This window comes from Acipenser ruthenus, chromosome 5 (genome assembly GCF_902713425.1).
Source record: "Acipenser ruthenus chromosome 5, fAciRut3.2 maternal haplotype, whole genome shotgun sequence".
NCBI classification, from domain to species: Eukaryota; Metazoa; Chordata; class Actinopteri; order Acipenseriformes; family Acipenseridae; genus Acipenser; species Acipenser ruthenus.
This window is the reverse complement of record NC_081193.1, coordinates 71,331,329-71,352,917: the sequence shown is the minus strand read 5'-3', so window position 1 is coordinate 71,352,917 and position 21,589 is coordinate 71,331,329. Positions and strand designations below refer to the sequence as shown.

The following is a 21,589-nucleotide window of genomic DNA, read 5'->3' as shown; positions in this document are numbered from 1 at the left end:
GGCCGAGCGCCAAAGTTACCAGGTGTCTAATCAAGATGGGTGGAGGAGTGGAGACACAGTGTGAAAACAGAACCCCACAAACAAAGGACTATTTTGAAACAACTTCTGACAGATTAGGTTAAAATGCTTAAATGTGACGCACTATAGAGTGTTATAGATTTGGACGAGTTCCCCCCCTTACCAGGAGATGTGTTGAAGGTGTGTGATAGCAGGGTAGATCCATACTGATTGGAAGAGAGTATAAGAAATGGGGGTGGAAAGGCTAGGTATTTAATGTAATGTTTTTGTTTGAATCGTCAGTCAATTATTTGATTTGACTCCACAGACGTCTGTGTTCTGATACAAACGTATACATTAGGGCATGCTGCGACCTACGCGTCTTTGCTTGCTTGTATCTAATGTTTATACGATTGTATTAACATTATTTTCTTTTATACATATAAAGTATTTTTGATAAAAATCATTTGTCAGATTTATTTCCCTACCTAGAATTCAAGCAACGGATGTAACTGCCACCTGAGTTATTAAACATTAGTGAATATTTGCATTTTGACTCTGGTGGTATTTAATTAAAAATAAAAGGTTAATTCTTTACAATGTACCATTGCTGATTTTTAGTACAGCTCTAGTATTTTGTTTTGCCACTACACCTCTGCAATCGCTAGGGCTATCGTTTACATAAAGGGAATGTCAGTTGCTTCTGATTTGCTAGCAACTTCTGACTCCCACTCTTTCTTCATTGGTTTAGGGTGAACGGGATTCCGCCAGCGCATAGCTCAGATTTCCTTCAAAATCGCAACGTGAAAGGAACGGCACAATCCAGCACCAACGTAAAGCCCTTTGCCCTTATGCTTGCGGTTTACCGCGTTTCTTCATAATGGGGTCGTGTAGCTTTCATGGAAAGACTGTTCTATGTATGTATTCACTTCCTACCTAAACTTATTGTATGTGCTGCATAGAATGTGATGCTTGGGTGGGGTTCAAATATCAGCTGCAGATGTGTTTTGTAAAACTTTTTTTACAGGATAAATGGGCTTCAGTCAAAGTGAAATTCTGGAAAATGAATCACTGTAAAGAAAAACAACCGAAGGGACTTGAGAAAGTGTTGTTTTCCCAATGAGAGATAGCTCTGTAAGGTACTCCTTTTAGAAAAGCTCATTTATCTATATTGTAAATATGACATGACAGGCTAGGGGAAGATATACAGTCAGCATGCTTTCCAAGAACACGGACTCATTGCGTTTATATTCCTTGGGCTTGTTTAAGGAGATCCAGAGCTTGGTTTGCCATGCATTTTTAAAGATCATTGACCAAATACTCCCTCTTTGCGTGTTTAACAAAGACAGTCAGAAGACGCAGACTTCTCTACAACATGGTTGGATGCTCTTTATTGTGGATGTCTGCCTAGGTTTATCGTTTGCTGCAATGTTTCTGTTAAAGCTTCCAGATTTGACTGGGGCATGCACTACAGTTGTATGCAGAGCTTTTATATGAATGAAACAGGAAAAGGATTAGCTTATTGTAAGTTAACAGCTTTTAATTGAAATGTTCCAATAGCTTGAGTCGCTGAGTATGGAAATAAAGTTTGTTAACGTCAGGACATCACTGAAGCACAGGTGCAGTCTGCCTAATGTACTTCTAGAGAGGCATTCAATGTAGGTAAATGAGAACCTCCTGTGGACCTATGGGCAATAAATTTCACATACTGACAAACTGTTATCACATATATGTGACCATCACATTTTGAAAGCATGATTGTGAATGAAGTGAATGGCTTATGAAGTAAAGTGAAGTCATTTCAATGAGTGTTAATTGTATCGTGCATTATTTACAAAGTGTGAACAGGATGTAAATCTCAGCTGAGTCTGTAAGTTCACTGTTAGTTCTTGCAGCTACAGAGGGACAACAATGTATTTAGCAGCGACCAGATTGCTCCTAAATTGAGGGTAAAACTAATGTGAGTTTCAAATTCTGAGTGATTTGGCACCCCAACAATCAAACTGATTAATTCAGTGAGTGCGTCAGTTTGACATCAGGAGTCCTACTGTGTTATGACAAAGGCAACCTGAGAGGTATAAAACATGTAATACTATAAAACTAGCAAGAAACAGTGCAGGAAGGAGCCCTTCAATATTTGTTCTAATTTGTTTTTTGATCATTTTAATTTGGTTTTATGCACTGTAAGTAAGTGTTTCTCTTTGAAAATGTACCTTTAGTCTTTGCAGTTGCTTCAACATGGGAACTATGAATTACCAACATTTGAATACTGTCAAACGTTGGTAATGCATTTATGATGATGTCTTGTGTTAATATTTTACCAAGTCATTTTTTATCCTTGCTGTGCTTCATGCTGTTTCATTTCAACACTCAATAAGTGTTTCGTTAAACAAAAAAAAACAACAAAAAAAACACTGCTGATGATTTCCATTACACGAGAGTAGATGTCATTGAGGTGTAAACAACCTAAATATAGATAGAGTTCAGAAAAGTAAACACTATAAACCCATTAAAATGTTTTTTTTTTTTAATTATTATTATTTGTTAACATTGCTTCTTGAAAATATATAACCGGAATGGAAATAAAATTCCCAGATAGAATTAATCTGCAGGATATATACTGTATTTGTAACATGCTGTGGATCAGAAATCACAAAGAAAATAACACATTAAGAACAACGGAGCGTAAATTCAATTTTGTAAGGAGATTAGATGTCCTATTGCCAAAATTACTTTAATGCCATTTTACTGCTGAAGCCTACTATGCCTTTGTACTATTCTATTCCATTGTTCCTCCTTCTTTTCAAAAGTTAAATGCGTTAAACTGTAGTACATACAGTACTGTGCAAAAGTTTTAACCAGGTGTGAAAAAATGCTGTAAAGTAAGAATGCTTTCAAAAATAGACATGTTAATAGTTTATATTTATCAATTAACAAAATGCAAAGTGAGTGAACAGAAGAAAAATCTAAATCAAATCAATATTTGGTGCGACCACCCTTTGCCTTCAAAACAGCATCAATTCTTCTAGGCACACTTGCACACAGTTTTTGAAGGAACTCGGCAGGTAGGTTGGCCCAAACATCTTGGAGAACTAACCACAGTTCTTCTGTGGATTTAGGCAGCCTCAGTTGTTTCTCTCTCTTCATGTAATCCCAGACAGACTCGATGATGTTGAGATCAGGGCTCTGTGGGGGCCATACCAACACTTCCATTGTTCTTCTTTACGCTGAAGATAGTTCTTAATGACACTCGCTGTATGTTTGGGGTCGTTGTCATGCTGCAGAATAAATTTGGGGCCAATCAGATGCCTCCCTGATGGTATTGCATGATGGATAAGTATCTGCCTGTACTTCTCAGCATTGAGGAGACCATTAATTCTGACCAAATCCCCAACTCCATTTGCAGAAATGCAGCCCCAAACTTGCAAGGAACCTCCACCATGCTTCACTGTTGCCTGCAGACACTTATTCGTGTACTGCTCTCCAGCCCTTCGGTGAACAAACTGCCTTCTGCTACAGCCAAATATTTCAAATTTTGACTCATCAGTCCAGAGCACCTGCTGCCATTTTTCTGCACCCCAGTTCCTGTGTTTTCGTGCATAGTTGAGTCGCTTGGCCTTGTTTCCACGTCGGAGGTATGGCTTTTTGGCCGCAAGTCTTCCATGAAGGCCACTTCTGACCAGACTTCTCCGGACAGTAGATGGGCGTACCAGGGTCCCACTGTTTTCTGCCAATTCTGAGCTGATGGCACTGCTGGACATCTTCCGATTGCGAAGGGAAGTAAGCATAATGTGTCTTTCATCTGCTGCAGTAAGTTTCCTTGGCCGACCACTGCGTCTACGGTCCTCAACATTGCCCGTTTCTTTGTGCTTCTTCAAAAGAGCTTGGACAGCACATCTGGAAACCCCTGCCTGCCTTGAAATTTCTGCCTGGGAGAGACCTTGCTGATGCAGTATAACTACCTTGTGTCTTGTTGCTGTGCTCAGTCTTGCCATGGTGTATGACTTTTGACAGTAAACTGTCTTCAGCAACCTCACCTTGTTAGCTGAGTTTGGCTGTTCCTCACCCAGTTTTATTCCTCCTACACAGCTGTTTCTGTTTCAGTTAATGATTGTGTTTCAACCTACATATTGAATTGATGATCATTAGCACCTGTTTGGTATAATTTGTTTAATCATACACCAGACTATATGCCTACAAAATCCCTGACTTTGTGCAAGTGTACCTAGAAGAATTGATGCTGTTTTGAAGGCAAAGGGTGGTCACACCAAATATGGATTTGATTTAGATTTTTCTTCTGTTCACTCACTTTGCATTTAGTTAATTGATAAATATAATCTATTAACATGTCTATTTTTGAAAGCATTCTTACTTTACAGCATTTTTTCACACCTGCCTAAAACTTTTGCACAGTACTGTAGAAGAAAATGCATCTTAGACTGGCACACTTGACATAGGGCAGCCTTTGCACAGTAACAAAAATAGAGACGACCTCAGTATAAGACCCCCTCCAACCAACTGGGATTAATGGAGGTGAGTTGAAAGGTGATATATAAGTAAAATGCATTGAAACTGAAATACATTGAGCTAAAAATACGATGTGCAAGGTAACTGCACTAGCTCGCCGGATTAGTTTCAGTGCACGCTGACACCATAAATGACATTTGAGATGTCAGGGAAGATGAAGTGGTGTGGTTTCCACACTGACATCTGGATGATGATTAGCGGCTGCTGCTGAGGGTGCTTCTGCTATTAATGAAAAACTATGTCCCAGTGTGGTGGAGAGAGCATTTGGAGCCGAGTGGAAAATGTTCAGGACATTGTGTCATAACTCAGGAGGAAACAGGCTGTCCTTATCGGTTTGCAGTGTTGAGCACTTAGAGGTGTAGTGGTCTGTGGTGCTGTGTGCATGCAAGTACTGTCAATGTTTAGGTGTAAGGTGAGCTTGAGCGACACTTACTCAACAAAATTAAGTCTTGTGTCATGTAATTATAGGTGTTGGGGAACATATTTGACTTGTAACCAAAAAAGCCAAATGAGTCTATATTTGGCTGTAGCAGTTCAAGTCTTAATAACTTGCAGGTGAAAATATTATTATTATTATTATTTATTTCTTAGCAGACGTCCTTATCCAGGGCGACTTACAATTGTTACAACATATCACATTATACAGATATCACATTATATGTTGTTTTTTCAGCCTACAGTGTCACGTTGACAAGCTTGTTAGGAATAAGTAATAGCTGTTCAGTACAGAGAAGTGAAGGGCATGGTCCTGTACTAGTTACCTTGGCTAGATGTACTGTGTAATATATAGGCAACATACTAATTTAATCCTTGTTTCATTTGACTAATTTCAGATTTTTATAAGGCTGTAGTACCGGCAGGAAAAGCTCTTAAATGTATGGGTAATTATGTGATCCAGAAAACAGCGGCTGGGCCATTTCCGAATTAATGTCATTTTTGAGTAAATCGTATTGCATTTCAGACACAGGCCAGAAATGGTCAGCATTACCCATAAGTGTTGCCATTGTTCTTGAAAGTGGCTTGCCACAGGCGGATGGTATTTGCATAACACATATCAATTTACACAAAAGTGAGCACTACATTTTTTATCACAACATGGTCTGTTTTTTTCACCATAGATGGAGTAAAGCAGAAGTACACTTTCTATTTTGAACATCTAAATCACTTGCAGTCATCACTTACAGATTCTCTGGGTGATAAAAAGAGTTTTATACCAGCGACTGTTCCTGCTTTCCAAAAGATCAGTGCCATGTCCCTTAAGAAATTAACAATGTTTTGCTAAAGCTGCTGCAACACTATGATACCTCGTATCTCAGACAGCATTAAATAGATTCAGTAGATCAATTCATTTAAAATGGGAGCATATCTAAAACTGACCTACTTTAAATCAAAATAGGAATGGTCCTGCAGTTACACTTATTTTTTACAGAGATTTGTAATGCCGTTTTACCCAAAAATCAATATATAGACAATCCACTGTTTTATATGAATGAAATAGACCCCATACAAATTATAAGTACCAGGTTTTATAAACTTAAGCAAAATTTGCTGTTGATCTTGACCCCCAGCCTTTTGCGGTCATGTGACTTTTAAGCATACAATTTCCTCTCGTGTGTAGACATGGCACTCTGGATTAAAATAAACATTGGCTAGATTTTCAGTGTTTTTTACTTAAAATTGTCAAAAAAAAACACAATTGCAATTTATATAACTAATAACAAACCACTTATAACTACTTAGAAAACAATGTTTTACTATAAATATCTGAGTTGTTTATCTCTAGCTAAGTAATTTTATTTGAAGATAGCTATTGACATTTTGCAGTAAAAAGCTTTGAAAATACATCCCAACATGTGTGTTTTAATTAAGTTTGGATCAGTCAATACAATTGTCCCCACAGTTAAATAAACAAAACAATAGCCTCCAAATTTCCCTTCTCTCTTCTAAGTGGCATGAACGTATGGGCTTATTCACTGCCTGTGGCCTTGTTTTTCAGTCCATCGCTTCAGCGGACATGAATTTCAATCAGTTAGAAGCTTTCCTGATAGCCCAGACCAAGAAGCAGGGAGGGGTGAGCGCTGAGCAGACGGCTGTCCTCTCCAAGTTCTGGAAGAACCACAAGAGCAAGATCCAGGAGAGCCTCATCAGCCAGAGCCGCTGCTGGGACAACAGCCTGCGCAACGTGAGCTGGAGAGTGGACCTGAAAACACAGAGTCGCCACGCCGACCAGGTCAACGCCTCCGTCATGTGGTGGAACTGGAGCCTGGGAAGACTGGAAAGGTATCCTTCTGTTTTCTCTTGTAGTTTTGAGTAAAAGGGTAGTTATGTGTCTCCTGTAATGGGGAAAAATATACCTTCTAAATGAAAGAATTTCCTTTCACATGATACTTCACACAAGAGAAGAATTGGATAAATCAAAGCAAATACGAACGACTGGAAATCACACAAGCTCCACCTACAAGGGTTGTTGACTGTGGAGGCTTACTGTTCAAATTTCATAATTCTTTTTTTTCACCTGCATATTACTCACAACATTTCAGATACCTATACAACACTCCTTTGATCTCCTATTTCTCTAAAAGAAAAAAAAAAAACTGTGATTCCATTGAATAGTCTGACTCCAGAGTTTTGGCCTATAACACAAACACCCTATTTATTTGAAGGTAAATCAGTAAATCCTCTTAGTTGCAATTTCTCATTTTTGGAATTTTGTTTCTGCATTTAGTACTACAATGTATTTACAGACAATATATACTGTATTATTTGTAACGGTCCTATTTATTGGTCTGAGATTTTGTCTAATCAAAACCAAAGGCAGTATTTTTATACTCCTCTGTCTTACTGCTGTGTGTGCATTGTAACTCTGGTGAATCAGCAAAAGCAATGTAGTTGCTTAGAGACGGAGCATCTTTAATTAAAGTCCTGTTGATATTATCATTAGTTAGGTACATAATAATACTGGCTTATGTCATGCATCAAATTAAACTATTGTTATGGTACAATGTGTTTTTTTTGTTTTGTTTTTTTAACTGAAGAGGTATAGTAAGTCCATTTTGGTTTATAAATCACCCACTGGCCTGTTTTATTATACAAATTGCTAATTACTGTATGATATTTTTCTCTGTAATCTTCAATGCCTTCCTGTAAATACTGTGTCCAGCATAGTATATAAAGAAAGCTATTATACAGTAGGCTCTTTTAGGGCAGATTGTTACAATGCAAAGATTTTTTTTTGTTATTATTATTATTTTTTTTTTTAACAAAGGTCAACATCTGTGGTTGTATATAGAGCAGCTTAATGCAGTGGCTATGTAATAGGAGTTATCTTAACTAATGTATTCTTCTTCATGTTTAGATACACCTGGTGGCTTTTAAAAACTCATTGGTTTCACAATATTTCAAATACAGTTCAGGCCTATTGTCTCTAGTACAACTGGTACACCAGAATGTAGATAATTTAATACGCAAGGTTTTGATTAGACTGCCATATGACATGTTTAAGGCCCTGTGAAAATCGCGGCAGTGTCACAGGTAAAGTATCGTATTTTGCGGAATGTGCATGGAACTATTTTATAAATTGTGTACAGATTATTATTTTTTTAAACATCAAATAGAGAGAAATGCACTGACATGATCAAAATCAACGTCAAAGTTATTCAAGCACTTTACAATAGCTTGTGAAACGGTGTTGTAATTAACAGCCTGTAGGTAAAGTGTATCTGCAAGGACAGCTTTCAGTTCTAGTACATGTTCACCATTTAGGTCTTGCAAAACAAATACAATGTGTAACCCATACTGATCTTGTGCATCAGTCGACTCGTCAGTGACCACTGACAAGCAACCAGACTGTGTTTTACCAATTACATAATCTCCTGCTTGTGATGCAACTTTAGCTAAGTATTCATGTCTCAGCTGGGCTGATGAAGGAATCACTCCACCATTTGCTACACTCAGTCTGAAAATGTACGTAACTTTTGGCTGTCCAATTTTTCAAGAGGAATATTTGCGCAAACAAATGCCTCTGTCAGGTAAAACTTTCATGCTTCATGGTTTTCAGTGGACTTTTGGAACATGAAATTCACCGTCTTTTTTTTAGTTTCTTTGCAAGTAAAGTAGTCACAGTACTGCTCTGGATATCCGCCTTTCTTTTTCGGTGAATACTTGAATCTAAATGCCTGTCAACAGCCTATTCTCGGTAGTGATTTACAGTAATGTTGCAGGACCTACAGAAGAGCTTACCTCTACCGCTGTGTAAAACTCCTGCTGGACACTGCTTTACGTGATCTGCTGCAGACACATCTTTGGCCTTTAGAGACATCCATTTTCTTGTTTACAGTGTGTAGTATTTTAATATCATATAGATTGCATATAGTCACATGACAATCACTGCACACCACTGTGCATGGTGAATAGTACATGCAGGCACACAGCGGAGCTGTACAGTTTCATTAATGTTATACATATTTTTTGTATGAAATACAAATAATTATGAAATGTATTTTTATTATTTAAGAATATTGTAAAAATCGCGATATTGCGGTAATTTGTGATAGCTTTGTGTTACTGTGATCAACTCAGAGATGAGCGGCGGTGTTTACATTGAGGCTGCCATCTCTTGGAAACAGCATTGTCATATTTTTCTGGTCAAGTGTACAATTGTCATCTCATTGGAGTGACACAGCCAGAGATATCCCATTCCAGGAAGGAAATAAAAATGACTCCTAATGTTTATTTTTTCACTGTCTTTATTCTTCATGCTCAGGCTTGCCCCTGTCCCAGAGTTAAATTATGTTGGTGACTTTATTAAATATGCCCAATAGACTGTTTCAGTGATGTATGGAAATTATTATGCATATGTATCATTCTGACGCTACTTCAACTGCTATGGCTTATTATTATTATTGTTTTTATTATTTGTTTATTTAGCAGACACCTTTATCCAAGGTGACTTACAGAGACTAGGGTGTGTGAACTATGCATCAGCTGCTGAGTCACTTCCAACAACGTTTTGTAATGTTCTGTCATGCTGTCCATTTGTTTAATTCTTATTGAAATCTAAAATCTCATATGCAGAAAGAACTTTGGAATCGCTTTGTGTTCCTTGCATATGGTTAAGAAACCAGCATGCAAGTGGTATTGTGAGTATCTGTTTATTCTTGTCATGAGCAGAACAACTCTTGTCATGAGCAGAACAACAGGGAATTCTTGGTGGAGCCCATGGAGGTTAAGGCTATATCTTGGAAACTGTTCTTGTATGATAATGTTCTATGGACAGAAGGTGATTGTCTATTAAACCACATGAAAAAAAGCAATCTGGGTCACTCATTAGTGTGTTTCAAGGGATATTTCTTGCCTACATTTTCAATGTTTTTTATTTTTATTTTTTATCCAGTTCAAGAAACTTTTCAGTCCTATTTATTTTCTCTCCCAATTATTAAAATGCCTATTATTTAGTTGTAAGCTGCTTAAGCAGGAATGTTAACACTTGCGATTAGCACTAGAGGTTTTCTGAACAAGGGATATGCCCATGCCTTATTCATAAAGTATTTTACACAGTGCAAGGATTACACCATTAAAAAATCTGGTGTTAAAAAGCTTCAGTAAATAAGTCAATATAAAACCTCCTTTTTGTGCTAATTCTGTAACAATAGCATTTTTACAAACAAACCTAGCAATGGAGTGAATGTCCTGTGAGTATGATCCACAATGTTTACTGGGTAATGTAGCTATCCCTCCCACCCCCCCAAGTAAACATTTTATGATTCACTTGGTCTTTGATAATGTCTTAGAAATAGGTCTGCTGAGTTTAGCCGGAAAACATAATTGTACATATATTGTCCCAGTGAGGAGGCAGCTCTTTCTCTTGGTGATGGGACGAATAAATTAATCATTTTATAGATACTGCACATGATGAGATCCAGCAATTGAACCTAAATAATTAATATTACTTTTCTGTCACTACCTTTGCCCGTGGGACACATTCAGTGAATCACGCAGTGACTCAAATAATGGACTGATCTGCTGAACTCTGCTAATTTACATTTCACTTTCTTTGCAAAAAGACATTTGGCAGGTCTGCAGCAGACGATAAAACTCTAAATATTAAAAATATTCAACAGGGTAAACTTATGCAAATTGAACTCAACACAGAAAAGTATGCAAATGGGAATATTTTTGCTTCCTAAATTCTAGATTTCAAATATGAACAAGAACATGCATGTCATTTCCCTATATTACTGTTTAAGGATGCCAAGACATAGCTGTCAAGACATCACTGCTGTACATTTATAGTTCATTAAATGTTATAGCCCCGTATGAGGCAATTTTAAACGTAACAGTCCAAATAGCCTGTCAGGTTGATCTAAAGAAAGGTTTTTAATAGATTAAAAGATCAATCAGTTAATCACATGGTGTTAGCTTTAACCAATTACATGTCGTGTTAGCTAATTAATAAAGTTTAAAATTGAATTTCATAAAGTAAATACTAAATAAAAAAGTAAAATGATGAATGCAATTACCAAAACACCTGTCTGTCTTCCACTTTTAATATTTCACATCTTAATTTGATTATATATGTTATTTATTTTACTGGTCACATGGTTTTTTAATTTAATTTTTTTATTAACTGTTTACAGACAGCTAATAAATGTACATTTATTTATTTTCTGTTAATTGTTAGCAGAAAACAATTTGATATAATACAGACAAGTGACTTGCCCAGGGTTACACACTGTGAGCTGTGATTGAAACTGCTGTAACCAGCATTTCAAATGTTTGTTATGACTTTTCATGCCCATGCAAATGGTTGGGTTAGCAGCATCAGATACTGAAGTCTTATCTTATTTATCCAGCTGGGATAGCACAAGAAGTGGCAACATTCCCATGCAAGCATGCCTCAGGTCTGCTTTATTACTTGGGAACATTTTAGTCTCCATGCCCATCTAATTCCTGACCTTTTTCTTCGACTGCCTGCAAAAGTGCCCAGCTGTTTTGCACTGAATCATGCAGCTGGTTTGTAACGTGAATAATTATCAATTGAAGCCTAGTGCATTGAACTCCTGAACCACATAGTCCTTTTTAAAAACCTGTCATGTTATCCGTTAGTACTACAGATAGCTACACTGGTTGTGTAAGCCTATTTTATTCTGTTTTATGTCTTTTTTTTCTGAGGGGGTACTGTATAAGGGGGATAGTTAACACAGTAGGTGAGATTCAAGTATCTTTGTAGGAATAAAATAAACTTCAAAATGACAGTGAGGGGGCTGTAACAACAAGGGTGGAAACAAGATACCAAAACCTCTTCAAGAGCCACTGTACTAGGGCACAAAGACAGAAGCCTGCTTTGTTGGCATCTCTTTCTTCTCCCCTCCCACTTCACAGCAGTTCTGTGGTTCAGGAGCATGCCGCTGATGATCTTGGCTGATGATCATGGCTGATGATCAGCCACATTCTTTATATATTTATTCAATTGAGTCTCACAGTAAAGTGGAGGTATTCCGCACCCCAAGTCAAACAATTAGCCTGTTGTTCTTGCATTCCAATTTAACAGTACAGTAAAAAGAATGAAACTAAACAGAGGCAGATGACTCTGGATGTACGCCTGTTCTGTGCATCCATTTGTGTTTTCACAAAGGATTTGTTTGCATTCAGTAGATGGGATACAAATGAATTTAAGCAGTCACAAGACACATACGTTGTAAACAGAGGCTGCAGAACAAACTTGTCAAAACGAGAACGGACAAGCACAGGGTAATGTTGCCTTAGTATCAGTCCAAGGTAAAAATAGCAACTTCACAACTACAGTATTAAAATTTGTGTTTAAGCATTCTACAACCATACATCAATATCTTCTTGATATAGGAGAAAAACGCTTATGATAAAATAGAGATTGTTGAACAGAGAAACATGTAGAAGCGAATGTGAAATTGTCACTTACAAGTACATACCACAAATTATATGAAAGATTAATTCTAAAATATGTTTAATACATTTATATAAGGATTTATGGCTGAGAAATCTTCCTCAGATGAGTCTGTTTAACGTGGTATGCTGCAGTGTCTCCCAAGGTCATCCCAAAGAGAGCACAATGGAAACCCATGTGACCAGAAAGAGTCATATCTTTTGAAGGTTACTGTTACAAAACTTTATTTTTAACAATAGATTAATGACAATGCCAATCAAAACTCCAGATTTCAGAACATTCCAGTTTTAAATTGTCGTCTTGTGCACGGTAGACTACCAACTGACAAATTCTAAAGATGTGATTAATGGCATTGACTGTATTTTTTATTATTAAAACTTGATTTTATAATAAGTAACCATGTACAGTTGACCCGGTCTCTTATGGTACAAGAATGATGCTTTGGTTTGGAGTGACAGGTTCCATTCAAAGTGCTCACAAGAAGACACTTTTTATATCATAAGAAAGGAATTCTGGCTGATCTTGCCTATATTGCAACAGTAACAGACTGCCTGGAAGTAAGGCATGCAAATTGAGAGCATTCTTTAACCTAGTATGCTAAGATAAGAGGGGTTTTTATGTCATGAAAATACATATTTGATATAGAATTTGTTTCTTTCAAAACTGCACATGTGAGAAGCACATAGTGATTGACAGGTAAGATTCATGGAATTATTCACTATATATATATATATATATATATATATATATATATATATATATATATATATATATATATATATATATATATATATATAATATATAGCCATTTTAAGGATTTCTTATCCCCTTCTGTATGTAAACCACAGCTACGCTATGTAATTGGGTGAATACCACCTTAGTCCGCATAATCTGTAAAATAAACAAATATTAAAAACTCCCTGCATAATGAGTCTGTGGTCCAGGGTTATCTTATTATAATACCACTAACGTAATAATCATTTCTGATCCTGCTTCACTAACAATTCAAACTGATATATTTGATTAAAAGATGGCTGCGTTTTAAAAAGCAGCATGTGAATGGCCCTTAAGCTTCAGGAATGTTTTGTTTTGAACTGATGAACTGATGTTTTGTTTTGAACAGAGTCACGCAGAGCAGTCCTTATCGACACAGGCTGAGAGACAGTGCGTCATACTGAGGTACTAAGTCTATGTTACAGTATCCTTAGTGCTTTCAAGCCCAGCTAACACTTACTGTATGTGCCTCTCATATCTCCCTTCACTATTAGATTAACTTTTAGCTGTGGTATCCAGAGTGGCTGCTAAGGAAGCTTTGAGTCATATCCAATTATCAAGGTCGTGGGGATCATTTTCATTTGTTCTTGTACTGCCAGTACTGCAGAACGTGCTGTGACTTTGAGATATTTCACAAAACAACCCGTCTTACAGAAGAATTACTCCATGGCAGGCTTAGTTCTGCGAGTTTCTCAATTGTGGACACCTGAAAGGATTTTGAAAGTTATTTATGCTTGTTACAGGGAAGCAGCAATGTTTCGTCCCTACTGTGACAGGAATGAAACTTGAGAGGGTTGGCAGGTTAGAGTAGTGAGTAGACAACAGCTCACTCTGTAAAGTTCATTGCTTTAAAGAAAACCCTGTTTTCTTTGTTTATTAGTTTAGCTTGGACGTCATTGATTTGAGTTTTCTCCAGCCTGTGGTTACCCTTACAAAGTGATTGTAAACCCTGGCATGAACTTAAATTGTACAAAGCATAAGCATTTGTTCTACTACAGTAATTGGTTTAAATATTAAATTGTCCAGAGCCTTCACTGGACAAAGAGCTCCCTTTTATATACCATTTGGCTGGGGCTTGATTGACCCTCAGTTATTCAATCAAGACCCCAGCCACATTCCGCACATGGATTTGGCAGGGATGGAATTAAACCCATTCTTGCCAAACTTAAATTCATTATTTAAACCTAGTCCTGTAGACCCACTATTTACACGGCAGGCTTCTGCCCTGCCACATTGAGTAACATATGAAGGTGCATGTACAGCTATGGAAAAGTTTTGTATCACCCAGAATTGAAGGCTTTATATGAACATAATTTAGATCGCCTAATCAAAGAAACTACAAAATCCTATCGCAAAAGTCTACCGGAAGCAGTAATCGTAGAACAGTATTTTATGTTAAATTTGGAAATGTCACATTTTCCGTTAAGTACCGTATATGGAAAACTACAAAGCAGAATGTAATTCAATATGTTAATGTAACATTATTCAGCAGGTTTCATTTGACTATGAAGCAAAAATTAGTTCAATCTATAGCAGTGGTACTCAACTCTGGCCCTCAAGATTTATTCCAGTCCTGGTCTTTATTCCAACCAGGCCCTAAATTAGTGAATTGCCTCTTAACAGCTTCAATTAACTACATTAGAACCTGCTTGGAGTAAAAACCTGGACTGGATTAAATCTCAGAGTTGAGTACCACTGCTCTATAGGGTAATGGAAACTTTTGGCCATAGCTGTACATCATATACTCTATACCTGGACATTTTGGCAGGGAATTTTATTTTGGCTTTATTGGCGGTTTTGATTGGATCGCCAATAATTCTTTCACCAATCAGATTGTGGCATACAGCGAGTGATCCCGGCCTCTGACAGACTGGTATGCAGCAAAGGTTAAAGAAGCGCTGGGCAAGGGAAAGAATGTGTCAGATGTCAAAGTGAATATGAGAATGGCAGTGAGTGATGAAGCCAGTTTGCTTGAAAAAATTAAAAGCAGACCGGACATTTCCATCAAAGGATTCAGAAAATCTGGAATTTATAATGCGATCAGGAACTCCGAGGCAGTGTAAACTGCGCCTGCTACTGTGCTACCTGTAGGACTGTTCTTTTTATGTGAAGCAGTTTTATGTTTTTGTTTTTTTTTTACAAGGGGTTAATTAAGAACTATAACAGCCAAAATAGTTTATTCCAGACTTGTTAGAAAGTCTGTAACAAAAGCAAATTTGCTTTGATTTGTTATTGTCGATTTGTTGTAGATACTACTGTTAAGACATCCACCATGCAGGTATTGCAATGTCCCTAAACAATATGTTAAAATAATTTTTTTCTGCACCATATAAAAATGAGTTGATTTTACCAGTGCTTGCTAGTCTTTTAACTAGTTTTAAATTTAAATCATTTTTGTTTCAGCTTTATTGTTAAAGTTTTCACACGTGGCAATACTGTCCTACAATTACTAAATTATATTGTGATCATTCCAGTGTGTTTGTTAGTGATCCAGAGCTACGTTTTAAAACTGAGAGTTAACAAATGCCTATCGTTGAAGTGTACTGCAGCTACTAATCCTTTCCAATTACTGGTATCTTAAAATTAAGGGCAATATAACGATAATGCTGTAACTAGTTCTTTGTTCTTCAGGTTGCTGCAGTGACATTGTAGATGCTATAACGAGTTACTGTAAATGAGATACTGTTTAGAAGACAGATTTTATTAAGTAAACATGTATTTGAATGGTTTTTAATTAAAAGTAGAAGTACAAAACTGTGGCATTTCTTTGTGAACACGCTAAGTGAAAAACACCAATTCAAAAACCATCAAAATCTACCAAGGTAGCAAATCCACTGAATTTAATACCAGCCAAAATTTGCTGTTATACGTCTAAGTCAGACTTCCTGGGGAATCACTGTTCAGGAAACTGCAGTGCCATTTACTACTATATACTCTATGATGTTGAAATACCTCATGGTCATCAACTATTGCTTCATATTTAACATTTTTTATATAGGTACAGCTGTGGTGGGAGTTGTGTGTTACTGACATACTAGTTTGACAGGTAACTGATTTTTAGCTTTTTTTAAAAGGTGAAGTGTCTGTGTTGGTAGACTACATGTGCAAATATGAAAAAAACAGGTATCTCTCAAGGGCTGTTATAACTCAATTGAAAAAAGTATAACAGAGAGCTTATACTTTAACTGGTGGATTCAAAAGCCTTTTGTACCCCAGGTAATGATGTATATTGTTAGGAGTGTGCACCCTAATCCTTCCATAATGTCTAACAATCGGAAACACTTAAAGGTTTAAAAACCTTTTTAGAGGCTTTTAGCTTCTGAATGAATTGGCTTGATCTTGACAAATATAAAAGACAAGGATTGGGGCTCTCGAGTGGCGCATCCAGTAAAGGCACTCCACCCGGGGTGCAGGATGGGGCAGGGTAGGGGTTAGGTCGACTGGGGGGTCCTTGGCTCACCTCAAACCAGCGAATTACATTTTCATTGAATGACCCTACAGTCAGTATTGTGTAATTTTAAATAACACAATTATATTTGTTTTGGAACATTTAAATGCAGAGACCATCCTAATAATAATCTGTCCCCTATTCAAAGCACTGAATGATGCAGGGCCTATGGACAGTATATACTGTGCTCTGTATTGGTTTCGCACTTAGTTAATTGGCCATTCATAGTGACACAGCAAAAGCATAGCATGGGACACATTACAGCTTCTTTCCTGTATCGATGTCAACATGACAGAGTTCAACATTGTAACATGTCATGGGTGAATGAAAGAAATGTATTGAGATGTCTGTAGCTTTGTGATTAATAGGGTAGCTTGCCTTTACCCATGTATACATTTCAAGTGAAATCTGAGCTGCGAATAAGGAATCATGACTGCAATTGACAAACGCAACAATAAAGGTTCTTGATAGTAGAGGTTGGAACATGTAGAACCATTCAGGGAATAAAAAAAAAAAAAAAAAGTTTATTGCAGGCAGCTATATGCAAATGTTCAATATGCAAATATTTCAAAACCTAAGCTCCAGTTCAAATTTCTGCATCCTAGTACCTTTGCTGTATGTGACAACTGGAATAAGATGATTAGTTGCCAGGAAACAACAACAACTTTTCATCGATCACATTGTCCATCTGCATATTCCAAATTGAAGTATAAAATACAAGCAAGCGCTCGCCAGTAAACACAGACAATCGAAAGCCCTAACTGTACTATGTATACTGTATAATACTATAACAACTTGAACTAGAGAATGGAAAGAGTTTTGGAAAAGCCATTGATGCCTGCTAGCCATGAACATTGAGTTAAAACAACAAAATGAAGGGCTGATTTTTATCGGAGAATTTTACAGTACAATCCTGGCTTTTTCCAGGTGGGGTAGACCTGAATATGAGTTTAAAATCTTCCAACTGAAAGCATCTCCCCATGGCTCTTCCTCTATGTTTTGAAGCTGAAAAAAATGTCCCTCTTGTATTGAGGAAAGCGGAAGTGCACGTCCCTTTTTATGGATTCCCAAGTGCCCAGCTGATGCTTGGAATAGATATAATGGAATGTGACCAGGTCAAAGTGCACAGAATCTTCTGATGTCCGTGGGAAAGTATCAGAAGACTTAATCAGTTTAAAACTGTTAACAGGCTTCACTCAGCTGCATGTATAAAATGCACTGCCCAGGCAAAATGTCAAGCAGAATCAAGAGCTGCCATGGTCTGATACACTTACACTGTTTATGCTTTGTCAATTCAGTTTTCCTTTTTTGAATTGCTAAATGGTACACTTTGATAATGGGTTCATAGGAGGCACTCGATTATGCTTCTGCTTTGCTGCAGATGTCCTCCCCCAGTACAATGGAGACAACCCATTAAAGAATGATTGCATATCTATCCACAACACTGCTAAGGTTCTTCACATCTTATCAGTGCCTGCCTGGCATTTTGCGCTTCCCTTCTGTGATCATTCGGCATGTATTTTGTTTTTAGTAAAATATAAAAAAACATATTGAATCGAAAAATGTTTTGACAAATGGATTTTTTAATATTTTGTGTTGGGCCTTTTTGTTATACAGTAGATAAAAAAAAAAAAAATTCAGTTTCCATGAGACAAAAGTCCTTAGTTTGTTCTACATAAAGATTGCAGAAATTAAGGACTGTTTGAAATCGTAAAATCTTAACCCAACCCCATACAGTACATGTGCTCACTGTGCATTGGAACATCAAGAAAGATGAAAAGTGCACCTAATATTGTTTATAATGTATACCCTTTTAAAAGTGACAACAGATAATAGCTAGTGTGTCTAGTTTCTCTTTTGAAGTTTACCAATTGCAGCATTGATTTTAAAATGACAGTTGGAGGTACTGTAGTAACTGTCACCATATATACCTATAGCAAAAGCCTACCTACACCTTAACCTGCTAACTGAACAGCGTATGAGTTCCATGTCTTGCCATTTGGCCTCTCCCTAGCTCCCTGTGCCTTCTCGAAGTGCATGGAAGCTATCCTGGCTCCTTTGAAACACAAAGGCATCAGAGTGCTAAATTACCTGGACGGTTGGCTCATTTGCGCTCAGTCTCCAGCACAGGCAGAACTTGTCACCGGCCACCTTCAACGGTTGGGCCTTGTGAATCATGCAAAGAGAGAATTATTTAGTTAGTGGGTCTACATATTTAATATGCCAAACATAATAAATATATTGGTATTCATTATCCTATCCTGTTTTCAATACTGTAGTTTTAATTCTAGGCTTTAGAGAGCAAGATGACAGACCTGAGATCTTTGAATTTCACTTTGTTTACTGTTAAAATGAAAGATGTTATGAATGGGGGTTAATGCAGGAATGACAGGCATACTGCATACATGGCAAATTAATTTAAAAATAAAACCTTTAAAAAAAAAATGTTACACATGTATTTTATTATTGGAAGATACATTTATTCATAAATATGTTATTGTAATCGTGGACATTTAACATTCGCTTATCCACATACACACTCTATTGCATATCTATAGACTACATATAATTAATTGGATGAAATGCAAGCATCGTAATGTACAATATACGCTGTTTGTCTGACTTTATGGTCTATATCCTTATTAACATGTGACACTGCTTTCAAATATGATTGGCTGCTATTGAAAACGTTGCTCTCGTGTCGCCTGAAAACTAGAACATCATCCTAAGTGGGAGACACGTCGCCAGGGTGTTGATCATTGTGGTCATACGAGGCGACAAGCCGGCAACATCTGTTGTTCCCTTGTTGCCATCGACCATAGTTGCCCGTGAGACCAGTCCTTTAACATTAGATGATCTTTTTTTTGTCAACCGAAATTGAAATATCATGAACTGTGACATCACATTACATTTCTGGTGGTTACAGTGCTTTTTCAGGAAGGCATGTGCATGTAAGCTATATTAAACAATTATATATTTTTTTAATGAAAGCGTATACCTCACCTACCCTAACCTCTCACTCGCGCCCAGTACCTGTGTGTGTGCATCTATTACTTTTAAAACTGATATCTCGATATTTCGGACAACCTGTCTGTCTCCAGACATGTTCCGTAGCCATAACGTGACGGTGTAATCAGACCGTGTATGTCATTGACGTCTTAAGCAGGGGACACGGCTCATTTGTATACCTCTGACAATTGTTAGATAAAATCCCTTAGTAACTATCCATGACGGAAAATCACATCTAAAACCATTACCGGCTGGTAAAATAACCAGCCTGTAGTTTTATAAATCACGATTCTTGCTGGCTGGAAGTTACCAGCCTCTTTTATGAATATGCTGTGGATGAGGCGTATGAAAGGAAGAAACTTCAGTATGCTCAACTAGCTGCTGAAGCGGAACAGCGAGGATGGAGAGTCCAGGTTTACCCAGTGGAGGTGGGTTGTCGAGGATTTGCGGCACTCTCCACAACCCGGTTTCTCACAGACATCGGATTCAGTGGTTAAGAGTTGCGACGCATAGTGAAGAGCTTATCTGAAGCAGCAGAGAGGAGCAGCAACTGAAATGGTGAAATGGTGGTTTAATTGTAATCCAAAGTCTGATGGCAACAGTAAATAATAATGGAGGACTAGCAATACACAACGATGTGTAATGCACAGTTAAATAAAACGGGGTTCAGTCCCGAAATAATAAACACGGTATTTAAACACACACAGAACACAAACACGCTCACAAGTCCAGAGTGAGTGCTGTAGTGCTTGTGGTGAAATACAATTTACTCGTGCACAGTGGCGAAATGTTGTCCGGTGTTTGTGCTGGCCTGTAGTGACAGCTCCGGATGGTGTTAGCCGTCTAATAAATAACAACAGAACAATTAAACTTGACAAAACAATCAAACATTAAACACACAGTTATTTTACTTTCGTCCTTCAGCATTTCTCTTAACCATAAAGAAAGGAACAGATCACCTAGCTACGTCCCCTTTTTGTCCCTTCAGTCATGCCCTCTTGGTTAGCGAGTGCAGCCGTTTTCTCCTCCAATCCGTGGCTGCCACATTTCTTTCCCTCTGGGGTGATGACTTTAATGTACCGCAGCTGAGCCCCCTTTCTAGATGGCCGACTTCCACTTAACCCTGGGAATGAATTGTCAGGCCATCCAGTCCAGGGCTCTCTGTTCCCTTTACACTGTGTCCTCACAGATCGGGAGGGAGATTTATCACCAAGAATCATTGTGTCTGCCACAGTATATCAAAAGCCTTTAATACAGTGGATCACGTTATTGTAATAAGTAGACTTCAAGAGATTGGGGTCAGGTCAAATTCATTGGCTTGGTTTCAGAGTTCTCTTCGTCAACCCAAACAGTGTGTCAAATTTGTTGGCTTTGCCTCTCTTTTTGATTCTATTACAAAAGGTGTTTCACAAGGATCCATTCTTGGCCCACTTTTATTTTCCATTTATTTTAATATTACTTTGGCAGCTGGTAACTCCTCAATTCACCTCTAAGCAGATGATACAGTTTTGTATTCTGCAGTTTACTTGTATGTCTTTGGTAACCAAAGTACTGCAACAGAGTTTTCTTGCCATTCAGCAAACATTTTTAGACTTATATTTGTTGCTGAATGCTAATACAAATGTACTTCATTTATAAAAAATCACTGATATAAGAATCAACCACATATAGTGATCAAAACCACTTGTACAAAATCATTCCTATACTATTCTATGTAAAATAATCTGCTTGTAAGAATCAAGCAATCCGCTTCTAAGAATAATTTGGGGGCAAACTGACTAAATGTAATACGGTACTTGATCAAGTGCAATGACGTGTATAGCCAGTAAAGCTGTTTTTGAATTTGATCACATCTCGCATGATTAGGCACATACGCAGTGTGGATCGTGCAGTGATGCAGGAAACACTGCATT

General features: G+C 37.4%; 1 protein-coding gene across 4 annotated transcripts in view; it reads left to right on the top strand.

Annotated features, from left to right (window-relative positions):
- LOC117402573 (COMM domain-containing protein 1-like) overlaps nt 1-21,589 on the top strand; it is a 53,271-nt gene that overhangs the window by 10,279 nt on the left and 21,403 nt on the right. For all 4 annotated transcript variants that reach the window (XM_059024448.1, XM_059024447.1, XM_059024450.1 and 1 more), the window contains exon 2: nt 6,521-6,804. In XM_059024448.1, coding sequence (XP_058880431.1) covers nt 6,521-6,804 — 284 coding nt within the window. The remainder of the gene's footprint in view (nt 1-6,520; nt 6,805-21,589) is intronic.